Genomic DNA, 24,611 nt, shown 5'->3' with positions numbered 1-24,611 from the left:
AAGAATGGAGCAGACTGTAGAGACGGAAGCACAGAAAAGCAGGACTCCACAAGACTTTGTTTTCCTGAAGAATGTAAACCTTGATTTTTGGCTGGCCATTGCTTATCTATTCGAAAGTACCACAGGGTTTGCTGCTGGCATCTGGAGGATGAAATTCTGCTGGGATTTCCCCTCTTTTACTGAATCCAGAAGCTGCTGACTGCCAGGCAGGGGGCAAGGAAATGTATTTGCCTGTTTTTGTAGTGTCTGGTGGTTTTGTTGCCAGAGATTTGTTACTGAGCTTGGAAAATGAATACAAACTTTGCACAGGCTGGATTCTTGAGTCTTTGTGATACCTTTAAAAAGCAATCAGTCTTTCCTTTGACACTTCTAGGAAAGCAAGATAAACCAAATAGTAATGATCACACATTTTCTTGGCATTTCTTCCTGTACTTGGTGCTAAAGTCTGTGAACTCTGGGGAATTTCATACTTTGCTTTTGCTCCGTACTGTTCTTCAAATCATAGCTTAATTCTCATCTCTTTTGAAGCCAGTTTCCATTTCCTATGGTCTGCCTTAAAATTGATAACACTGTCTGCTTTGAGAGTACATTCCTTGGTCTCCTCTACCTTTGTCTCCAGGATGCCCAGAGAGACTTTTAAAAATGTATCAGGTGACCCTTTGATCAACCTGAGACATGATCAAAGTTTCTTCCCATGATCTGTTTCTCAGTCCCCTGCCCGTCCCCCAAGTTCAGACTTGAAAAAAACTTTCCTTTGAGACAGTCATCAAAACTTAATGATATGGCATTGTTAGTCCTGTGCCAACCATAATAATTCCTATCTCCTGCTGTGGGTTTCGGTTCAATATCGTAACGAAAAATGAGACACAGGGTAAACAGGCTCTGCAGTGATAGTGGAGATTGCAACCTCCTGCAGTTACAGGAAAGAGCTCCCAATAATGAAGTGGTCTTACAATAAACACCAGCTGCTGAAATCATCCTACCTGAATTTTCTATGTGAAATACTGTAATGATTTGAGTTATTGATTCTTACTTTTAAAAAATTACCGTGGACTTGCATATTAATTATCTGTCTGGCATAATAACCTTGCTTCATTCTAAACTGGAAGTTTGGTGGGAGATGCTGGTATGAATTGAAACTGTGAGGAAAAATGGTTTTGAAGAGGGAGGAGGCAGAGTGAATCTGGGTTCTTTTTTGGGTCACTGCCAAACAGTCCCTTGGATATTTTTTTAAATTACTTGGCTTTCCAGTAAGCTATTCTTTCAGAAACAGAAGAATTTTTTTGTGTGCTGCCTGAATACTGAGTGCAGTGTTGGAATTAACCCACGTGCATCTTTATAATTACGTCTGATGTTGGCCTTTTGATATTTTTTGGAACACTAAATAATTTGCTATATACCTTTCTTGCTCTAGCATGTTAAGTATATTACCATGTTCAGAAGGGCCACCTCTACCAGTGGCCTAAAATTTTACATCAGGTTACAGTTTTAAATATGTCTTTGTGCTTTTGTCCAGAGTGCAGATTTCTTTGGCAGCATGAGAACTTCTTAATGGCCTATGGTTGCTAGTGATTTGAGAGACCAAAACACCTGTGAGACCAGATATGTTAGCTAGCCAAGTTTGCCAACAGAAGACAAGGCAGACATTGTTCTAGATACCCTAGAGGGAAGAAGAGCATGAAAAATGGTGTATCAACCAATGTGGTTGCTTGTCTTCTTCCTGCAGCTGGGGAGACTCTGCCCCGACAGGGATTCTGACCTCAGAAGGCTTCAACTAGGTCGTTGTCTTAACTTGCTAGTTAATATTGTGTCTGTCATGTTCCTGACAAAGGAAATCAATGGAAAAGATGCAACCTATCATTTGGAGTTCTTTCTCAGGGAGGGTGTTGGGCACTAGAGGAAGATGTGGCTTGCTGTGGGTGTTGAGAACACAAGGAGTTTTTAAGAGGGCACGTAAAAAGGTATCTGGGAATGCTGGTCAGCTGAACAGGAGTTGGTGTCACTAGATGCAGAGAACCAGCTTCTCTGCAGAGAAAAAAATAGTATCTGCAACACACATTGCCACCATGTGCCCACCCCCCTTTCTCTTTTGTTGAGCAATACCTGAGAGCAAAAGAATCATAGAATCATTTCAGCTGGAAAAGATAATCCAGCCCAACCATTATCTAACTCTACCAAGTCTGGTGCCAAACCATGTCCCTTAGCACCACAACTATTCATCTTTTAAACACCTCCCGGGATGATTATTTGATCATCTCCTTGGGGAGCCTATTCCACTGTTTGAGAACCCTTTCAGTGAATAAGTTTCTTTAGTATCCAATCTAAACCTCCCCTGGTGTAATTTGAGGCCATTTGCTTTCCTCCTGTCATATTTTACTAGGGAGAAGAGACCAACACTCACCTCACAACTTCCTGAAGTAGCTGTAAAGAGCAATAAAGTCTCACATCAGCTTCCTTTTCTCCAGGCTAAACAACCCCAGTTCCCTCAGCCCCTCCTCATAAGACCCTTCACCAGCCCTTCTTTGGAAATGCTTCAGCAATGTCTTTCTTGTAGTGAGGGCCCCAAAACTGAATCCAGTATTCTAGGTGTGGCCTCACCAGTGCTGAGTACCGGGGGAAAGTTGCTTACCTGGTCCTGCTTGTCACACCATTCCTGGTAGAGACCAGGATTCTGTTCGTCTTGGCCACCTGAATACACTGCTGGCACATATGCAGCTGGCTGTCAACCAACACTCCCAGGTCCTTTTCTACCGGGCAGCTTTCCAACCTACCAAGCTTGTAGAGTTGCCTGGGGTTGAACAGCTGTGTGCCTCTTTTGCCTTCTTAGGAGCCTTTTCTTAAGAGCTTGAAAGTGACCTGACCTTATGCTTAATTGTCTTAGGTAAGCCAAAGGCCAAAAATGGAGACAATGTGATTTCTGAAGTTCTGTATCACAGTCTTGTACTCATTGTGATCACTCTTGGTGTTAGAAATTGTTTTAACAGTCCTGTTCCTCAGCCTACTGAAGGCTGGCTGGCTGTTTTGAGTGAAATATCTTGCTATTGAATCTGGCATCTGTGTCATTTTGGCATCTTGTTATCTTTGGATTTCTTGTTAGGTCTTTGGAGTGGCTACTAATGTGTAGTTCTAACTCCAGTCCTGTTTAACATTTCATGTGAATATCAGTAACACCATATAAGAGAGTAGAGAGTCAGACTGGGCAAGCAATGAGGCAGCTGTCTTAAAATAAATAAGTGATAACCCTTAACCTCTGAAGGTAAAAGTGGTTTTGGAATTCTGAAAACTTTACTCAAGTGGTGAATATAAATCTTAAAAATATTGGTAAGGAAGGCTAAGTAGTGGCTGCCAATTACATTTTAAACTGCGATTTCATTTCACATTTATCTAAAATCTTCCCAAATTTGTCTTAGGTTTATTAAGTTAAACTAATGTAACCTTAGAACCTAAGCAAAACTGAAAGCTAGGTTAAAGGAAATGAAAAAAACAGCTAAAAAGTAGAGTTGGTGCTGTTGGCAAACAGCTTTTAAATTACCACTACTGGGTTGAGGACGAGGGAATAAAATTTATGGTGCTAATAAATAAGATGCTGAAAGAAACACCAGTACACCTGAATATCTGAGAAAAGGAGGTTATTAGAAAAAGAGAAGCCATAAAGTGTGACAAACAGAAAGCAGGATAAGCTCCAATGAGCCCAAAGTAGAGTTGTGGAAATTCAGAGCAGCTTAAAAACCAAAACAATGTCAATAATGATTTAAAACTATGTGTCAGAAAGAGGAAAGATGCCAGTTATTTGCTGTAATTGGACAATATTTAAATATGATGATTTTGTAGTTAGTGGAGAGACTGAACCAAAGGTACACACTATCCTGATTAAAAAAAAAAAATCGGTAATAAGGGCCTAAGCCTTTTAAAGACCTCATTAAAATCATAAAAAATAGAAGTGATGATATGACTAGAGATAATTCCTGAAAGACTACACACATTCAGAACAAGAAGGCTAGAAATACTGAGTTGCAAAATGCACGTAGTGAAGGTAATAAAGTTCCATCACTACTGATGAAGCAAGAGAGTGGGATAGAAAACAACAACAAATGTTAGAGAACACAGAAATCTAACATGGCTATACCCTAGTATTAAAAAAAAAAGTTAATTTTTATTAAGTAGTAAGAAATGTATAAGGAATTAACACATAATTTTTGAGATGGATAGAAACACAATTTAGATATTAAGGAATATTAAGGAAAGAGGGAATAATTCGATTAGGTGTAGTCAGGTTGTCAGAACATTTAAGTTTGTCAAAGCAATCACTGGCCTGGAGGAATTATCACTCACAAGCTCATGAAAAAGTGGTAGTGTTAGTAGGATGACTACTCTTCTACAGGGAGATCTGATCACTCAGACTTCTCTGTTAAGAATTAGTAGAACTAGTTATTAAGCATCTTTTAAGTACCTTGAGAATAATAATGTCAGCAAAAGAACTGTGGTTTTGTTAAGAACCATCTGAGATGGAAAAATCTACTTTTCTTTTTAAGAAATTGATTGAATTTGGGAATAGCATAATCTATGTCTACGAAGCTTTCTGGCACTTGAAAGTTGTAATTCTCTAAGCAAACTGTGGAGTTATGGCTGAGGCAACATGTAAAAAACATGCTGACAGAGGTGAAAGCTTGGTTTCAGACTGAGACATTTTAAGTTGAAGTCATCAACAGTCTGTCCAGGAATTGCAGAAGTTCTGTGCTTTCGTTTAATGATTTGATGAGGATTTATAATATTTATAGAAGCTCCTTCAATTGACAAAGATGACAGAAATAATGAAAATGGAGCAGAGATTTTGAATCATTGTAAGTCAAGTAAGTGGGGAAAAGATCAGCTTGGCTAAACGGGGAACTCCTCATGAAGCTCAGGAGGACAAATAAACTGTCTGATCTCTGGAAGCAAGGTCAGACTTTGTGGGAAGATTACAGAGTTGTGGTTTGTATATGCAAAGAGAAGTCATGAAACGTCAAAGCTCAGTTAGAGCTGAAACTCGCCAGTGTTGTTTCTGATAAACAGGGTTTTTTAAAGTATGTCAGTAGCAAGAGGAAGTCTAAAGAAAAAATTGTTGCAGATGGTCATCTGACTAATAGGGATGAAGAAAAAGTGGAGACATTTGAGGCAGACCTCACGCTGCCCAGTCCCCTGAGCTGGAAGACCACAAGTGTGGGAACAATGACTTTCCATTTGTGGACATTGAAATTATAAGGGACCAGCTGTATCAGCTGATTGTTCACAAATCCATGGGGCCTGATGGGATTCATCACAGAGTTCTGAAGGAGCAAGACCCTTCTCTATCATCTGCCAAAAGTCTTGGGAGTCTGGGGAGGTTTCTGGTGAGTGGGAGTTGTCAAATGTTATTCCAGTTTACAAAAAGGGCATCAAAGAAGACCCAGTGTACTACAGACCTGTTAGTCTAACCTCAGTTCCTGGAAAAAAATGTGGAGAAGGCTATACTGGGTACTACTGAAAGGCATTTAAAGAATAATGTAATCATCAAGCATGGTGAACATGAGTTCACAAAATATAAGTCCAGCTTAACTAATTTGACATCCTATGCTAGGGCCACTCCCTAATGGATAATGGGAAGACAGGGGATGTAGTTTTTCTGGATTTTAGTAAAGCTTTTCATACCGTCCCTTATGCTATTCTTCTGCACAAATGTTCCAAGTATGGGATCAGTGGTTTTACAGTGTCCTGGGTGAAGAACTGGCTGAAGGGCAGAGCTCAAACCGTTGTACTGAATAGGGCTACATCTGACTGGCAACTGGTCAGCAGCAGCATGCCTCAGTGTTTAGTTCTAGGGCCACTTCTGTCCAATGTATTTATCAAGGATCTGGATGCAGGATTTGAATGCACTGTTAGCAAGTTCGTTGATACCACACTGGGAGTACTGATGACTCTCAAAGGCCATGATTCCTTGCAGAGAGATCTAGATAGATTGGATTATTGGGCTATGATTAATGAGATTAAATGTAACTTCATTTACAGTGGAGTAACGCCAGGAACAAGTATAAATTGGAGATCAGCCCTACAAAAAGGAATCTGGAGGTGCTGCTTGACAGCAGGTTCAGTAGGAGTCAGTAGTGTGCCCTGGCAGGCAAGAGGGCAAACCACATCCTGGATGGCATCAGGCATAGCATTACCAGGTGGTCAAAAGAAGCGATTGTCTCATTGAATTCAGCACTGGTGTGACCTCACCCCGATTCCCATCTGCAGTTCTGGGTTCTACAACTCAAGAAGGATGTGAAGGTCCTTGATTGCATTCAGAGGAGGGTAGCAAGGCAGGTGAGAGGGCTGGAGGGAATGTCCTATGAGGAGTGGCCTAGGTTTATGGGCTTTTCTGGTTTGGAGAAGAGGAGGCTGAGGGGAACATCATTGCTTTTCTGAGAAGGAGAAGTGGATGGGGATATGCTGATCTCTTCTCCCTGGTATCCAGTGACAGGACATAGGGAAATGGTTCAGAGCTGTGCATGGCAGGTTTAAAGTGGCCCTTCCAACCCTCTACCATTCTATGATTATGATTAGAAAGCATTTCTTTACTGAGAAGGTGGTCAAACACTGGAACAGCCTTCCCAAGGAGGTGAGCAATGCCCTGTGCCTGTCAGTGTTGAACAGTTGTTTTGATACTGCCCTTAACAACATGCTTTAACCTTTGTTGTGCTCTTAATTTGGCAGTTGGACTGGATGATTGTTGTAGATCCCTTCCAACTGAAATAAGAGCATGCTTTTATTCATGGGATGCTGCTGAAGAAAGTATAATCTGTTTTTAAAATTTATTTTAGTATTTGGCATTGAGTACTTAGCACTGTGTAGTGTTGTGTCCTGTGGTAGTTGTCTGTCTTAAAAAGATGTAGAAAAACTGGAATAAATACAGAGACAATTTTGGGAAACTTGGACCTGTAAGGAAAGTTGAGGAAATGGGATTTATTTGGCTAGCAGAGAGGAAATGAGTGGGCACACTAGTATGTTCTGATTTTTTTTTTTTTTAATGAAAAAACAATGTAATTGGACTGTGATAATTTGTTTCTTATGAGTGAGCAGATAATAGTTGGGAAGAATGGTTTAATTTACAGCACATGTGATTCTGATTAGTACCTAATGTTTTCAACAGATAAAGGGAAAAGCTGACAAGAGTTTAAGACAGACACCCAGTAGGTCTAGGATCTCCCTTGTAGGGAATTTTAAAGAAACCACTGTTGTGGATCACAGAGACATAAATTTCATAGTAAAAGCAGAGAGCCTTAATAGAATATTGGTTTTACGCTTTTCCTCTCTCTTTGGTTACTTGAAGAGGCATTGATGTTGCTCATATTCCACTTTTTTGGAGTGTTTTGAAGAGAGATGAAGTCATATGTCATTACTCAAACTCTTGAAGTTTGTGTAACCCCTTCAAAGTAATCGTTTTTACCTTGCCGTGTTGGAAGACAAAGTTATTTACACAAAGTGCAAATCCCTGGATTAGTTTTCATATGAGTCTTCTTTAAAGTATACTACAAAATCAAGCTGAAGAGTCTGCATCTGAAGAAAAGATTAATAAAGGAGTGCATAGTGAACTCTGGGGAAGTGAATAGTTCTATAAATAATTAATAGCTAAAAGCCATTTCAAAAAGATTGGTGCCCTGCTGAGGTCAGTATTAAAGTAGATGTTGGGACTTTCAAAAGCTCTTAAAGTCACCCTTCATGGTTTGTTTAGGTTTCTGTCCTTCTGGAGTTGAGTTCATTTTATGATAAAGAAAATACTGATAGCAAATACTGTGAAGATATGGTTTCTGGTGGTAATATGACACTATTCACTGGGCAACTATCTACAGCAGCAGAGTGTTTACAGATATCATAAGATATCTGCACTTTTAAGGAAATTCTTTTTTGCATGGGTTAGTCCTATGAAACTCAAATGCACTTCAGAGATAGTGTACTAGAATATTTTAAGGAACAGTGCAGGAAGTGGTTGCATACATCTCCTGGTAACATTTTAAATAGCTGTATGTGCTTTATATATATCTTTTATAGATATATGTATATATATATATATTAGATATACAAAATCACAGACTGCTTTGTTTTAGTTTTACATAATTCTGTTCTCACAGGTCACAAGTCCTTTTTTCCCCCCAGGACTGTGGATGGTGATAGATAGAAATGAATCTGCCATTGCCATAAACAGTGCCTGAAATGAATGCTCTTCAAATGCAGTGTGAGATTGTCCTCTCTATGAACACCTTGTGGTCAACACAAAAGAACAAGGAAGGATCTATTATCACTCTTGCCTAACAGGAAGTGGCAGTTACACTGAGAGGGGGGAAAAAGTGTTTTCTTCAAGTTATTACTGCAGTTTGTCACAGATTCAGGATTTGTATCATGATCCCCTAAATCCCTGTCTGGAATGGCTCTGGCAAGAGTTAGTAAATGAGCATTAATTTTAGCTTCTAGTGTAGATACAGGGAATTTACATGATTAAGTTGTACTGGCAAATACGTTTTGCAGTTACAACGTTGCTTAATATATTTCTGGTTTTTAATAAGAGCTTTTTTTAAAGCAGTGTTCGTGAAGGTTTTTGGTTTTTTTTGTGTGTGTTTTGTTTAAAGGAACATGTCATTGGTAAAGTAGACTAAAACCCTTGGGTTTTCAGTGTGAGTCTGTACCCAAAGGAAACTGTGATGATCTGATTCTAGTTTTCTCTGGCTTATGAATGTTTAAGGCAGGAATAGAAATTGTTAATTGGTGATAGAGTTATGTGTGTGTGTGTGTTGCATGTGCATGTATCTATGTGTAGTTGTGTTACAATGTGAAGGCCCTGTTTGGAAATCAATTGTATATTTCTTATGTTTTACCTCCAAGACTAGTTATAATATGTACAAGTAACACTGCCTCTCAGCGTGTCAGACAAGGTCAAAGGACACAATATAGAATCAATTTTCATATCTCTGTGTCTTTTAATCCAAGTTTGAAGAATTGCAGAGCAATGCAGATCATACATAGAGCTTTCTGATATTTGTATTCTTTGTTTATCTCCCATGTCCCCTTTCCACCAGTCACTTCATGGGGAGGAGGGAAGAGAGTGAAGAATGAATAGTTTTAAATTATTTTGCTGTAAGCAGCTCAAAAGCATCAATAGGCTATAAATAAAAATTAATTATTTCTCTTTAAGTAATTCAAAGACCATATGGTACCTATCTAGAATCACCTAAGTGGTTAATCGCATGTTAAATTCCTTTCCTCTTCTCTAGTGTAAACAACTGCAAAAATATTTACATTCCCTGCTGTGCTAGATTTATTTATCATTTTATAATAAACACACAGAAGTGTTATAAATTGAAATCTTAATCTCTTGCTTGACTTGCTTTCTAAAATGTTAGCAATGTCTTTGGGTTGGTTTACTTTGTGTGCTCTCCCACTCTGAACAGAAATGCACGACACTGAAAACAAGAAAGCTAAGAAAGTCAGAGGTGCAGCACAAAAGCTTTCTGTTATTCTAAACAAGGTTAGAGAGTGCAGTAAGGGAAGTGGCTTTAAAACTCTTTATTGGATTTTCTTATTGTTGTGAAATTCCAGAATGATGATGATGTAATTCTATAAAACTTAAAGGGGCTCAGGCAAAAAACACAGAAAACAAGTTGACTGAGAAAGCCACTGCATACCTATAGAGCAAGTTGTTCCTGTCAGTCAGTGAGTGCTCTAGCTTTTCCCCAGAGATAGACAGTAAAAACACTGCAAACTCTCTGCTCCACAACTCATTGAACTGTCTTCAGTTGGAGAATGAATTGAGGACATCTTCAAAGCACAGTGTAAACTTGAACAAACTAATACAATAAGGAAAAAAACAAACTGATTTGTTTCAGAACAAGGGAGTGAATTCTTTAAGCTGCAAAGTGTATGTGAAAATAATTTTCTGGATTTGTAAAGTAAATGAGTGGTCTAAACAGAAAAGTGGGAGAATGATTTCTGCTGTGCGACTATTTGGCCTCTCCAAAATAAGCACACGCAGCGACAGAGCTCATGCTTTGGAGGCTGGTGGCCACAACCCAAGCTTCTGCTAACAGTCCTGGGCTGCTCACTCCCATTACTGGGTAGGGACAAGAAAAAAAAGAGGAGCAATACCAGCAAGCTTCTCAGCATGTCTAATGGCAGACTCAGTTCTTTTGGGAAAGGGAGCAGTTCAGAGAAGGGCATTTAATCGAAGCAGATTAGCACACTAATTCTGGGAGTCACTGTAAATGAATGAATGAGACTGAAATTGTGATGGCTGGATGCTGTTACGGTTCTGTGCTCTTGGATTTTGAGGAAAGTGATCTGGGTAAAAGCATGAAAATGCAAGGTGGAGTCAAAGAGAAAAGGTAAGACCAGATGTCCTGCTCATCAGATAATGGAACTTTTAATTTTGCTAAAAGCACTTTCTCCCTCTCAAATTTTAAAATGATACCTGCACAGCTAGTCTATCAGAATGAGTAACTTGTTAAGCTAAACGTGGAGCAAATGAAAGCATCTGCACCCTACAGTAAATTCACCATTTTTCTGTGCTGAAAAGTGCTTTCATAGTTCTTGACCTGTAAGCTGCAGTCCTTGAAGTTCCGCCTTCAGCTGCTGCCATCTGAGTTGCTGACACAGGGCCAAGAAAACATTGCCTGTGCTAACTTTCATTGTGCTTATTTGCATGCCAGAGCAGCATTGTCCTGGATTTCCACTACCCCTGATGAACCTTGATCTCATCAGAGGGAAATACCCTATACTGATTTCCTTGCTCAGTGCTGTTCTCCTCTGGCTCTCCATTTACTGAACCTTGGAACTTCTTCATGACTCACAGGAGTTTTCCACCCATGCTGGTAGCTAAATTCAAGGTCATTAGGAACAACAACTACAAGTTAGTGTCAGACCCAGGGGTTCTCCACCCAGTAGCCCCTGAAGGAGATAAGTTGGCTGCTTCTCAGTTGGTTGTCGTGCCAGAATAAGAATTTAATTAAGAAGGGGGAGAGCATCAAATAGCATCTCCATCAAATACTGTTCCTTGTGGAAACTATTCAACAATGTGCTCGTTGATATAATTAGTACTGTAGCACTCATTTTGTAATTAAAAGTCTGGGTTTTGTCTTAAGATGCAAAGCAAGGTGGACGTAAATATACCTTGAAATAGCTGAAGTCTCAGCAGAAACTGTTGGAAGAACACTTTGAAAAGTTGAAGCACTAGTCAAGAATTTCTTTAATGGTTTGTTTTTCTTTATTTCCAAAAGGTAGAGAAGAGTTTTGTAATACTGTGGAGTAATTAGTGGAGCTCCATGAAACCATGATTTCCCACACTGAAACAAAAGCTAGGTTAGTATATATTAAGCTACCTGTAGGTCTTTCCTGTTAGTTTTGTCTGATGAATCACATGTAAATTTTTATGTCACATTATTTTGGTGATGGTCTTAACAATTCTAAATTTAGAATTCAAATAATTGAATCATAAATTAGTTTATGTAGTCTTCCAAACTGTTTAGTTTAACTGATCCTCAGATATTGTTAGAATGAATGAAGTGGTTAAACTTTTAAATAGAAATTGTAATAAATAACTCAGATATCTTCTAAAGAAGCAGCCCTATCCTCTCCAAAGAGAACTGGATAAATACTTCTGTCCTCTGACTATGAAGGAAGCCTATGTGACTAGTTTGGGCAAGACACCTATTTTTGTGTAGCCAAAGTAAAATGAGCTGAATCTTACCCTAAGAATGAATCTTACAAGGGCTTTAAAAAAAAAAAATCCTGATAAAGTGTATGAATACAAAAGCTTCAGTGAGGTATTTTTGTTTGTTACACGATGGGATGGAAAATCACTGCACATGGAATTTGGGAAATTATCTTCAGACATGGTTATAAAAGAAGATTGATAATGTTGGTTGAAAAAAGGCCCCTTTAATAACAGCAATGGATCAGTCACACACCTTTATTTCACTCTGTTGTGCTGGATAAAAAGCAGGCATGAACATGACCTGTGGATGGCATATTATCATAACCCATGGGCTATGCTGTAAAATGCACTGTTTTATAAACTCCTGGAATGAGTTCATGGAACTTTCTGAAGTAGGTGGTTACTCACAGTCTTCATTAACTTTCTAGTTGCTTACCAAAAATATAACATTTAATAAGGAGAGTGCCCTAGTTCTACATGTCTAGCCCTGACCCTTTCCAAAAGTGAAATTAAGATGTCTTTTTTTTTTTTTTTAATATATGGAGAAATCATTCATCACTGGAAACAATACAAGGAATCAAGTTATTTTACATCTATCTTCATTAAAATTGATTTTTGTGCTAAAGGCTGAACCTTACAGTTTGAAATAATACATTTATAGTGATTTGTTTGGGGTTTTTATCAATCATAAAACTTTTAAAAGGAATATCAGCATATATATTCCTGAGCTTTTGGAACATTTTATTGCCTAGATTGTAATCTCTCATCTGTGTAAAGTAAGGATGAGTTTTATAATCTCATCTGTATGAAGTAGCATGAGTTTTTTTTAATGCAGACAGGTAGCTCCTTGTGAATTAGGGTAAGAGGATGTTTCTTAATGTTTAAGTGTTTGTTTAGAGGTTGCTAAATCCAGTTTTGAGAAGTTAATTGCTAGAATCAGAAAATGTACTTGAGTAGTGTAATATGTACTAGGTGATGGTGAAATATTGAAGATTAGAAGTTTGTGATCAGAAGCTTTGCATGAGGATTGATAAAATAGTGACATGGAATTGTAGAATATAGAATGGTATGGGTTGGAAGAGACCTTAAAGATCACCCGGTTCCAACCCCACTGCGGTGGGCAGGGAAGGAGCACCTTCTACAAGACCAGGTTGCTCAAAGCCCCATCCAGCCTTGCCTTGAACAGCTTCTGGAATGATGGTGTGCTAGAGTTATTCATGCTCTAGAGTGAGGAAAATCTGTACTGGTTAAAAAACCCACACCAAAACCTCCAATTAAAAAAACAAAATAATACAGGCTTCAAACTTCACTAGGGAACAGTAGTGTTTATGATCTGATAGATACTATTTGCAATGGGAAGACAGTTGCAGTTTGAGAATGATAGTCATAAAACTTGAGCTATCTAAAAGTATGTTCTTTATCCCAATGAAGGAAGAGAGACTCATCTATACTTTTTCAGTCCTAGGAATCTTATCTTCAGATGGATTTAGTCATCCTCTACCTTTATTTTCTATTTTGGATACTGCCCTGCTGCCAATAAATTTTTGAATTCTCAACTTCATTATGTATGAGAGCCTCTCCAAATGCAGGGATAGGGATGAGCAGTGTTTGCCTTTGGTCTTCCCTTTTCTCTTTTGAAAGCAACCAATGTCAAGTTTAAGTATATTAGCAAAGGTAAGGTCAGCCAAAATGTCTTCTGTTTGAGGCCTGTTTTAGATGCAGACTGAAACAAGAGTTTGGTCTTGGGCAGGTTGCTGAGAAGATGGTTTTTTCTCCTATCATACCTAGAATCATAGAATGGTTTGGGTTGGAAGTGACCTCCAAAGGTTATCTAGTCCAACCCCCTCTGCAGTAAGCAGGGGCATCCTCAACTAGATTAGGTTGCCCAGACACTTGTCGAGTCTCACCTTGAATATCTCCAGGGATAAGACTGCAACTACATCCCTGGACAACCTGTTTCAGTGTTCCACTGCCCTCATGGTAAAGAACTTGTTCCTAACATCCAAAATGAATCTATTCTTCTCTAGTTTGAACCTGTTGCCCCTTGTCCTATCACTGCAGGCCTTTGTAAACAGTCTCTCTCCATCCTTCTTGTAGGTCCCCATAAGGTACTGGAAGGTCATTATTAGGTCTCCCTGGAGTCTTCTCTTCTGCAAGCTGAACTTGTGATACAGAGTTTCAGTAAGCCTGATAAATGGAATAGTTGACCATCCCTAAAAATGACCTGGTTTAGGTACAGACCGTTAAATGCAAGAGCGATTTGAACGATTCAATGTAATTTACACTGTTGAAGACATGCTGTCCTGGTTACAGCTTCTTTCTGATACAGAAGAGTATTTCAACCTCTTCTATGTCAAGCTCATAGGAAATTTTTTTTTGTGTTTGTTTGTAGCAGAATAAGCAACTTTGATTTTTCACTGTAATTATCTGTTTGGAAATTATTTGAACTTCTAAATATCCACAGGAAAATTGAAGACTGGACACATTTTTTCATCTACTCTATCTTTGCTATTCCTACTCTAAAATAGTCATGAGTGCTACCAGTAGAGGCTTGATTGCTCACCCATGGACACCTGTCTTAGGGTGGAGATAACCATCTGGTTAAAAATAACTTTTGAAGGGGTAAATTACAGCTGAGAGCTTTGTTTGTAGGTGTTGCTTAGAAAAGGAAGCTGAAGACTTTGTTTCTCATCAGGTGTTCACAGGGAACTAAGAATATGGGCCACTGTTTGCTACCTTTTTTATGGTAAAAGGACATTAAAAGCCATATACTTCCTTTTTCCATTCTCTCAGCTGATAATTTTTTTAACATAGACATACATCTTTGACTTGGCTAATGGAGAATAAGGTGATGGTCAACACTTTCTTGAATAAAGAAATATAGTTTATTTCAGCTGTCAAAAACAGGAAATTGTTACAGTGTGACAAAGAATCACAGTCAAGTAGTTCTGGAAAGTTGCTGAAATATATGCATTTTAAAATGTGCAGACAAATCTGTGAACTGTGGTATTGCACATGGATGTAATTCGTCTGAGTCTCGATTTTTTTGGTGTATAGCAAGCTCTATTTTTTAATAGTACTAATTGCAATTTAATAATTAATTAAATGCAATTGTTTGTGGCAGAAATATATAAACTGAACTTTTCCAAATGTGACATATGACACTTATCCACGTGGAAAATGATAAAATGTGGTGTTACTGTTAATAAGGTAATTGTAGTTTTATTTCCAGACCAATAGAACAACACAACTATTATCACTATTACCAGATTGGTTTGGGTTTTTGGGGGTGTGGTGGTTTTTTTTGTTTGGTTGGTTGGTTTTTGCTGCTTGGTTTTTCTCTCCTTCTTACCCTATTTATATTTTTTATATATATAGTACTTAGGATTTCTGGTGGTTGGGGTTTTTTTCTCTTTTTTATTTTTTTTTTAAACTGTTGGTTCTTTAATAGTATCAGATTTCTTCCATCATACATCAGAAATACCAAACAATTTAAAGGATCTCAAAGATGACTTCTGTTCTGGCTTTTGTTTGTTTCCTCCTTATAGGCCTGGCAGCTGCGATTCAGTCATCTTGTGGGCTATGGTGCCAAATACTACTCCTACCTCATGTCTAGGGCTGTTGCCTCCATGGTGTGGAAACAGTGTTTTGCTCAAGACCCATTTGATAGGTAAATCCAGTGAAAATACTAAGTAGAATGAAATGTTGTGTTACTTGCTTCTGAAAAACATGAAATGGGGCCATGTAGATTGATGGGGTTTTTTTAATGACAATCAATTCTTAGCCATCTTCTTAATTTTTGAAAAGATTATAAAACCATGTATAACCATAGGTATAAAGTGTATTTTGGGACACGTTCATTGGTGCAAAAAAAATTCATGTCAAATGTTTTAAAATACAGGTGTGCCAGTTGGGAGGCACTGACATCCATATTTAGATGTAATTATACAGCTTGATTTTCATGGATGCCTAATTACTTGTAATTTTCTGTTGAAATCAAAGCAATTGCAGGTGTTAAACAAGCTTCATGTCACCAGCTTCAAAGCTGAGTGCAGCTATCTGACTCATTTTGCTTTGTGAAATTAAAAAGTAAATTGTAAGCTCACAAAATCTTAATTATTCTTATACCTCAGGAGAATGTTAAGAGCGTTGTAACAGAGCAGCTTTTCTCCTTGGAGCAATGAAGGCTGAAATGTTGTTTGCAAATTAACTTCTATAAGCACCAACACCTATTCATATGTATGAAATTTGTCTAGTTCAGTTACTCATAGTGTAATTTTAAATGTAATTGGAATTTAAGGAGTCAACATGGAGTCAAGGCACTCATTGTTTCAGGGTGGAAAATTTCATTTGATCTCTGTCTCTTGAGTTCCACAGAGATTGTAGAAGCAAATCTGAAAACTGAAGAGGTTGTGTTTGCAGCTGGCTCTAACATCTGTGTTTCTCCAGGGCAATGGGTGAGCGTTATCGCAGAGAGATGCTGGCACACGGTGGTGGAAAAGAGCCCATACTTATGGTTCAAGGTAAAAAAAAAAAATCAGAACTGTATTATTCCCTATTTGGTCTTTTTATTTTAATTCTGATTTTCACTAGGTTTGTGAAAGAAAATGCGTTCATTTGTTTAGTGAAGTGGACTGGTCGTCAACTTTGTGTCATGGTCAGTAGAGCTTGTGATAAACAGAATAACCACCAGGTAGCTTGGAAGGAGTGTTGGAAGGAGTTGTATTACAAGGCTGTCTAAAGAATTTAGAATAAGAATATCTCATAATTGAAGAACATTGACGATACTATTTTTTGATACAACCCCCCCCTAACTTCTACATACCTAGAATTCATAATGTGGTTATATTTTATACAGAATTTCAACTTGTTTTGGCCATGTCATTTTAGCATCATCAAAACGGCTTTGGTTGCATCAGTGTGTTGAATATACATTCTCATTAAAAGGAAGTCTGAATGTTGTAATGAAATATGGTGCTTTATTCCACTTGATGCCATATTTGCCTTTTTAAATCTGAAAAATAACTTCTAAAAATAATTCATAGTGATAGCAAAAAACCCACAATTCATGTGTTTAAAAAAAATCATGAGAATGAAACAAGTTTGAGAAACTGCTGACTCATATCTACCAAGGAGAATCAGGATAAAGAAGTTTTACTCTGTAATGCTGCTATATTTAAAGTTTTTTTGCATTACAGTCACTCTTCCTGGTATGAGCACTTGCTAAGTCCTAATAGGGCATCTTTTGGTTTGAGATTCTAGGATGAATGTTAATTCATTGGCCTTTCTTCACTCCTGTTTGGTAGTCTGGAAGTTATAGTGGTTTGTTCTACAGCTAAGGAAGACAATGGTAATGTGTTGGTATTTCATCATGAGATTGGCACAGTTTCATAACTAGAACATTTCAGTTCTTTGACCCTTCTGCTTATATTTGAGGCCATAACCTCTGCTGTCCTTAGAGTCGTCATATATTAAGCAACTATATATTCTCCAGATTAATATATTTATATTTCTGATCTACAAGGTGTTTTTTTTTTTCATTCAGGATGACTTGCAAACTTGCCCTGCTTTGCTGTGATTTACAAAAAATGGCAGGTGTTTTGACAGAAATACAGAATCACAGAAGGATGGAGGTTGGAAGGAACCTCTGGAGTTCACCTGGTCTAACCATCCTGCCTCCAGTAGGGCCATCTAGATAGAGCTGGTAGTCCAGGACCATGTGCAGATAGATGGCTTTTAAATATCGCCAAGGATAGAGACTTCATCACCTCTAGTGTCACCCTGTGCCAGCGCTCAGTCATCCTTACAGGGAAAAAATGTGTCTTGATCATCAGAGAGAACCTCCCATGTTTCAGTTTGTGCCCACTATATGTCTAATATGTCATTGAGCACCAATGACAAGAGCCTGGCTCCAGTGTCTTTTCACCCTCCCTTATTTATGTTCATTAATAAGATCCCCTTGAGCCATCTCTTTTCTACGCTGTACAGTCCCTGCTCTCTCAGCCTTTCTTCACAGGAGAGATGCTCCAGTTCCTCAGCCTTCTCTTTGTATTAAGAATCCCAGCACCAGACACAGCACTCCAGGTGTGCCCTCTCCAGTGCTGAGTAGAGGGGAAGAATCACCACCTCAAGCTGCAGGCAATACTTGGCCTAATGCAGTCCAGGATTGCATTCACCTTCTTTGCAGCAAGGGCGCATTGCTGGTTCATGTTCAAGTTGGTGTCCACCAGGAGCCCCAGGTCCTTTTTGTCCCAACTCTTTTCTTGCTAGGTAGATCCCAGCATATACTGGTGCCTGGGCTTGTTCTTCCCCGGTTGCAGGACTTTGCACTTCTCTTTGCTGGACTTTGTTTCATCATCCTGATTATTCATGAAAATATTAAATAGGACTGGACCCAGTGTTGACCCCTGGGGTACATCGCCAGTTACTGGTATCCAACTAGACTTTATGGCACTAATTGACACCTCCTGGGCCCAGCCATTCAACTAGTTTTTAATCCACCTCACTGTCTGATAATTCAGCCCATATATCTTCATCTTCTCTGTGTGGATCTTACTGGAGATAGCATCAAAAACTTCTCCCAGTGACCATGATGGGTCAAAGATTATGGAAATTCATCTTGTGATACTGGCTTGTGGGTGCATCCCATCAGGACCTGTGATCTTCCACATGCCCAGTTTGCTTAGGTGTTCTCTGATGTGATAGTATTCCATCAAGGGTACATCTTTTTTGCTTCGAGTTAGCTCCCTGGCCACTTCTGTATTCCGAATTTTATGTTTATACTCAGTATTTCTTTAATATTACTTTTAGAGATTTTAAAACATATTAAAGATCATAAAAATAACTAGAATTCATCAGTAGATTCCTTGCCTTTCTATATTGTGAACGTTCATTTGTAGACAGTGCAAAACTTAAACAAGCATACTTGAATGACTTCCTGAAAAATGAAATTGAGGTGACTCAGGTCTTTTGACAAGTGAATTTGATTGCCGTTGGGACTATTTGAGGTTAAATCACTGAACACACATAATGGAAAAGCTTCTTAGATGCTATGCTTAAATTGCTCTGTGTTTATTGCAAAAATTGAGAATTCAAGGAGAAAATTAAAAGCAGTTATTTGTTCTTTAATTTGTTTAGATTTCATCAGCTTCTGATTCCTTTTGCTGCTTTTTTTCCCCTTTTCATTATGGATGTTCCAGCATGCTTGAGTTCCACCTTTTCTTGGTTTTCGTCAGTCACAAAGCTGTGCTCCCATTGCAGATGAACAAGCAGATTTCTGAGTTGATTCCACCAAACTTAGAAGCTTGTTGATTTTACTCTTCAGGTGAGCAGTTCAGATGCTGTGCTCACTAGTGCCACATTTAAAAAACCTTAAGTTCCATGAGCATGGGGTTTTTTTTTAATATATACATAAAGAAATGTGCTTATACAAGTCTGACTTCTGGATGCACGTACATAGCCTCACCCCTGAAGTTCTTCCGTATCTCATTGTGAAGTTAGCCATATTCATTGCCTGATAACAGATAACTTTACAAGTGCATTTCATTTATGCAGTTTCTTTGTTAAGCTTTTCTTCTCAGAAGCTATCTATTGTCTTTCTTTTGTGTTTGGATATGACCTTAGCTTTTCATCTTTCTCCCGCATGATTCCATAGATGTACTGATTAGGGAAGAGAAAGGATCTGACCTGCCATTCAGTGGAGTTCTAACAAGATTCCTGTTTGGACTAGTCTTTAATTAGAAAACACAATATATGAGGTTTTTTTTTGTTTGTTTGGATTTGATTCTCTTGGCTTTTCTTTACGTTTAAATAACACAAACAAAACAACACAAAGGCTTTGTGAAACCTTTTTTAACATTTTTCTGAAGTGACCCCTTTGATCTTACCCCTTTGATAATCTACAAAACAGAGAAATAGCCACAAATATGGATAGCAGGAGCCATTAAAAGAATGAGTGAACAATGCATTGCTTCAGAGGCTTTTTTCTTTTTTCCTCCTTAGGAAATAATTTGAGAAAAATTTGATTCCTTTTTCATTTTGAGTTGGCTTCGTGACTCTTGCAGACGCTCTTCTTCCTAGGACTATGTGGCATTAGAGATTCCACATTTCTTTTAAAGATACATAACCCAGCTGTCCCTTCCAGGTCCAGTTGTGTGCTGGTTGCAGGCCTGAACAAGATCCAGGTGTGCACCATCCCTCTCTCTCTCCCTTGGCACTCCTTGACTGGAAAGAAACGCAGGTGCCTAGGCAGAAAGTGAACTGCATTGTGAAAAGTACTGGGTTGGATGATCTGAGAGCACAGAACATATCCTGGAGTGTGCTTCTCCTGCAGTTTTGGTGCAATCACATTTGCCCTTTGGGTCTCTGCAGAAGTCCTCATGCATAATCCATGTGAAGTTGTGCTCTTGGTGTGTCAGTGCTGTATGATACTGCACACAGGCAGAGGCAGCTGTGTGCATACATGGTAATCAACTGAGTGAACATGCATGCATTTGCTCCAGTGCACCTTAAAAATTTATTTTCTATGCTCCGAGTTGTAATTCATGGAATAATTACAATTTGAAGAGGCTGTTAAAATGTTCAGATAACAATTGTATGTCTTTCTGTATAAGAAATAGGCATAAATCCTAAAAGGTAATGTGAATGGCAACATATGTTAACTCAAACTATACAGACCCAAAATAATTAGTGTTTCAAAGGGGCAGAGGCCAGATTTTGCCACAGGCTTTATTCTTCTCTCAGTGTTCAGTGATTGTAGGTTACAGCTAACCATCTCTCAAAAGGGTGTGGTTAACCACAGTGCTGTAATGTGAAAGAAAACTTCAAAGCAGAGAAGATAAGTTATGTAGTTGCCTTAGGCTTGGGAGAGACTGAGCTGAAATAGGAGTTGGGCTGAATGTATAAAACACACACCTAGATTTTAAAACTGCAATCATCAGACCTTGTGGACATCTTACTAAATCATGTAGACTGAAGTGCTGAGTACTTAGAATATATCAAAGCTCATCTTGCTTTGATATATTTTAATGGAGTTTAAAGGGAGATGACCATTTTTAAAGCATCTGTGCAGAGTAAGAGATTAAAACACAGACATACCATCAGTGTCCGTTTCTTTTGGAGCTGTCTAAAATCTGTAGTTATTTATTTCAGAAGAGTATGATCATTTCACTACAGTAGGAGTTTTTCAGCAGTGATCTCAGTTACTCACTCTTCATCCTTCCTTTGCAAGAGCAGATTTTGCCAGTGTCTGCCTTTGATGTCAATGATGGGAAAATAGGAGTGCAGTAGACCACAAATGCAAGAAATCTGAAAGCTGTTTGTATAATCAAAAGTTGGAACTACTGCGTAGGAGGTCATATGACATCAAAATTGCCAGGACAATTTTTATTTCTTCTAAACATTTAAAACAAACCATGTGGAGTCTAAATGAAAGCAATTTGTAATGAGTTTCAAGGGGGGTTTGGTAAAACCTGTATTCAGCTGCACTAAAACATGTCCAAGTATACTGTAGCTAATTAATGTTTATTTTATTCATTTTGTAACATCCAGGATTGGAACGTTTCTGTTGTCATTTGCCATTTTTTATGTAAGAGGCAAATTAAATTTACTTGTAGGTAATCCCAGCATCAGTCTGTTCTCTTTCCTTACCCCTAATCATTGCACTGTTAGCTTTTCTTCTTTTGCTGTGTAATGATAGTAAGTTTTAAGAATTGTCCACAGCAGAATAAATTTTAGTGCAACAAAAGAATTGGATAAACATCACCCAGGCTGGCTGTTTTTTATAAAGTCAGTGTTGGAAAGCAGGGGTTGTATTATGAAGCTTGGGGAGTGGTGGTGATGTCTATCATGGCCAATTTTATATACTGCCTATGCAGCAGTACAGCCACCCCTCCGTATTGATACCTGATAGAAAAGGACATATTTACTATGGAAAAATGGTTCTTTTGTAGACCCATGCCTTAAATATTGGAATGAAGGAATAATTTCACCAACCTGAGATTTTTTTATGCCTCAACTAGTTATCCAGTTTTCCTTTCTGGAATACAGGGGAAAGTAGGTTCATTATGGGTACAACTCACCTCATCATAAATTAGACTTCTGTAAAAGGTCAGCTCAGTAACACCTGCGAAGGTCTTCCTTCTGTTCAGTCTCTAGAAATAGAGCCCCAGTTAGTTCAGATGTAAATGTCTGAGGCAGAATTAGGCCAAAAAAGAGGCAAAACTAATCGCACTGTTGGGACTGGACAGCTCCAATTGAGTTCAAGACCAAACTCCAGCAGTCATGCATGATACTACATATTTCAGTGGGCTGCCATCCATGTCACCTTCTTAAGGCATTCTTTCCAATTCTGGTAGAACTGCAGGAAAATAGTTTAAACTGGAACTTTTCCAAGGCTGTTAGGGAGCAAATATACATCCCCTGGACAGGAACCTGAGAGAGGGAGTCTGCAAGAAGACACAACTCTGGGGAGTGTAGATAAGCAGCTGGTGTCTGGAGACGTCTGTTTTTCAGCCCAGCGTGTAGCAAGCCATTTTTCATTGTGAACTAGAAGTAATTCCATGGTACTTGTACTAATGTTAAAGTAGATGAGACATTTACTAGGTATTTCAATAGATTAATTCTGTTCTCTTTAATTTTGAAAATGGCTTAATGCAAACTTCATTTAACAGCATTTCAGCCAACCTGAAACAATATTTGTTTTCCTTTTAGTGCTCAGTATTAATCTACTGGGCCATGGCAGTTTGTGTTGACACTCGCAATGTGTTTAATTCAGATAGAAGGGAGATTTTGTGAGGTCTTAGCAAGAACATTCTTTATGGTTGCTCACACAAAATTACCTTGAGCTGATCTGTTTCCTGGTGGGTTTTGAATAATTGTGTTGTAGTAAAAGATTGCAGTTTTCTAGCAGCATGCACTTACAATTTCCACTAAAGGCAAGTATTGTTGAGGATGTGAAAGAAAATGAAACTATGTTCAGTAGGTACGCCGATCAGAAAGGGTAGAACAAGGTTATATTTACCTTGGCAGCTGTCAGAAAGAACAGATCACTTCAAAGAAGTACAAAGATTAAATTTTACATTATTTGGCAGCTGTAATGTTTTTGGTATTTTTTTTTCTGGTACAAGTAATGCAGTAAATTTCCATATATAGTCTCAAAAATGTTAACAACAACGAAAAGACCAACAGTAATGTAGCGTTAAGTACAAAGAGACATCTGAAAATAATTTACAGGCTATATCTTCATGCTTTCTAAAAAACTGAAATTCTGGGGAGGAAGGTGTGAGACTTTTAGCCACTCTGCTTATAGTATTACTTGACAAAGTGCTTGAGCGTGATTGTTCATTATGCTGATTTGCCTCTCTGTTATTCTGTAGCCATATGCTACAGCTGACAGTTGCACTAATTAAAATCCCTAATGGAAGGTAAGTCCTGCTACTGTAGAAAAGCAAATCTAAAACTGCAGGGCACTGAAAATACTTTTGTTTGGGTATATTTCATGCCTTGTGAAAAATTTCAGCGATATTTCACACAGAACTTTAAATGCTCAATTAAATGCTTTAAAGGTGTGTACCACTTTGAGAAAATAGGTTGTTTTTTCTGGCACTGTTACACCTGAGACTCAGCAGATAAGGATTTAGATACCTGCTCAATCACAGATTTATCCCAGTCATTTGGAAATGACTGAGTTGCTTCAAAATGTGTGTAATTCCCTGCATAAGCAAGATTGTGATGATAACAATCAGTTGACTGTCTTGAAACTTGTCAATTTTGTGATAATGTGGAACAGGTAGCTTGAAAAAAATTAAGTAATCTGTATATATCATAATTGCACTTATTTCCAGATGGTGAAACACCATAGCTGTTACTGTCATACTGTGACATTGGAAGTTAGCAATAAATGTTACTATTGACAAAGCTTTCTAGGTCATAGTACTGAAGAGTCTGTTGTCTTGGTTTTGTAGGTATGCTTCAGAAGTCACCTTCAGTCGAAGATTTTGTGGATGCCCTTGTCTCAGACTTAGACCAGGATTTTGAAACATTTATCAGGGACTCATGAAAATGTTCAATGGAACCACATTCTTCTATGGAAGATTGCATATGTCTTCTTAATTTTGGATAAAATATTGTTGTGATTGGTTTTGCTTCTCAGTGAACACTTGTAAAAATTCAACTATTCATGTTGGTGGGAGAGTTAATAAATAATTTCATTGAATCACCTGGTTTCATTTATGAAGGTGTTGACTTTCTGTTCCATAGAAGCTTAAGCATGGAATTTGAGACAAATCCTCTAGCATGTACTGTTAGAAAATTTTATCTTGTTGGAACAGCTGATTAAGTGGGAATTAAACTCACCTTCAGGGTGAGTGGAGTGGTATGAGTGGTCTTCTGGCATGCACGTTGGGTTCAGTATTAGGGCATAGCTGTTGAGTGTATAATCTGGAACTGTTAGCATGGGTCTTCGCCACATGCTCATGGATACTTTTTTAAACTCATTTTAACCCTATTCCTTGTGGGAGTTCTTCATTGGGGGAAAAGCAAGTTGTGTTTGCAGCAGAAGGGAAATTGGAAAGGAAGATGAAGTGGAAAACTAGGAACTGTATTTGGCACAGCGAACAAAAAGAGGGAGAAGAAAAAAAATTAATCATACAGGTATGTGATGGGAAATGTTAGGGTGTGGAGGAAAGCAATACCTTGCAACACAAGAAAAGACAGACAAAAGAGTAAAGCAAGTAACCTTACATATGTTTGATAGCAGGGGATAGCCATGGAAGGCAGCCATGCTTTTGTAGCTGTGAGAAACCAATGGGTGTATGTGTGGCCATATTTGTAAGTCAGAATAGCATCTTTTGTTACATGAAGGTATTCTTGAGGTTTGGAACGGAATAGCGAACCTTAAAGCTAAATACAAAAG

The 24,611-nt window shown here is 38.3% G+C and overlaps 1 protein-coding gene across 1 annotated transcript in view; it reads left to right on the top strand.

Moving 5' to 3' along the window:
• MIPEP (mitochondrial intermediate peptidase) overlaps positions 1 to 23,843 on the top strand; it is a 70,758-nt gene extending 46,915 nt beyond the window's left edge. The window contains exons 17-19 of the mRNA XM_054385680.1: positions 15,247 to 15,368; positions 16,148 to 16,221; positions 23,662 to 23,843. Of these exons, the coding sequence (XP_054241655.1) occupies positions 15,247 to 15,368; positions 16,148 to 16,221; positions 23,662 to 23,756 (291 nt within the window). The 3' untranslated portion in view covers positions 23,757 to 23,843. The remainder of the gene's footprint in view (positions 1 to 15,246; positions 15,369 to 16,147; positions 16,222 to 23,661) is intronic.
• The last annotated feature ends 768 nt before the right edge of the window (positions 23,844 to 24,611 follow it).

This window comes from Indicator indicator, chromosome 1, assembly GCF_027791375.1.
Source record: "Indicator indicator isolate 239-I01 chromosome 1, UM_Iind_1.1, whole genome shotgun sequence".
In the NCBI taxonomy this organism is placed as follows: domain Eukaryota; kingdom Metazoa; phylum Chordata; class Aves; order Piciformes; family Indicatoridae; genus Indicator; species Indicator indicator.
Note: the sequence above shows the minus strand (reverse complement) of the source record. Positions and strands in the feature narration are given on the sequence as shown.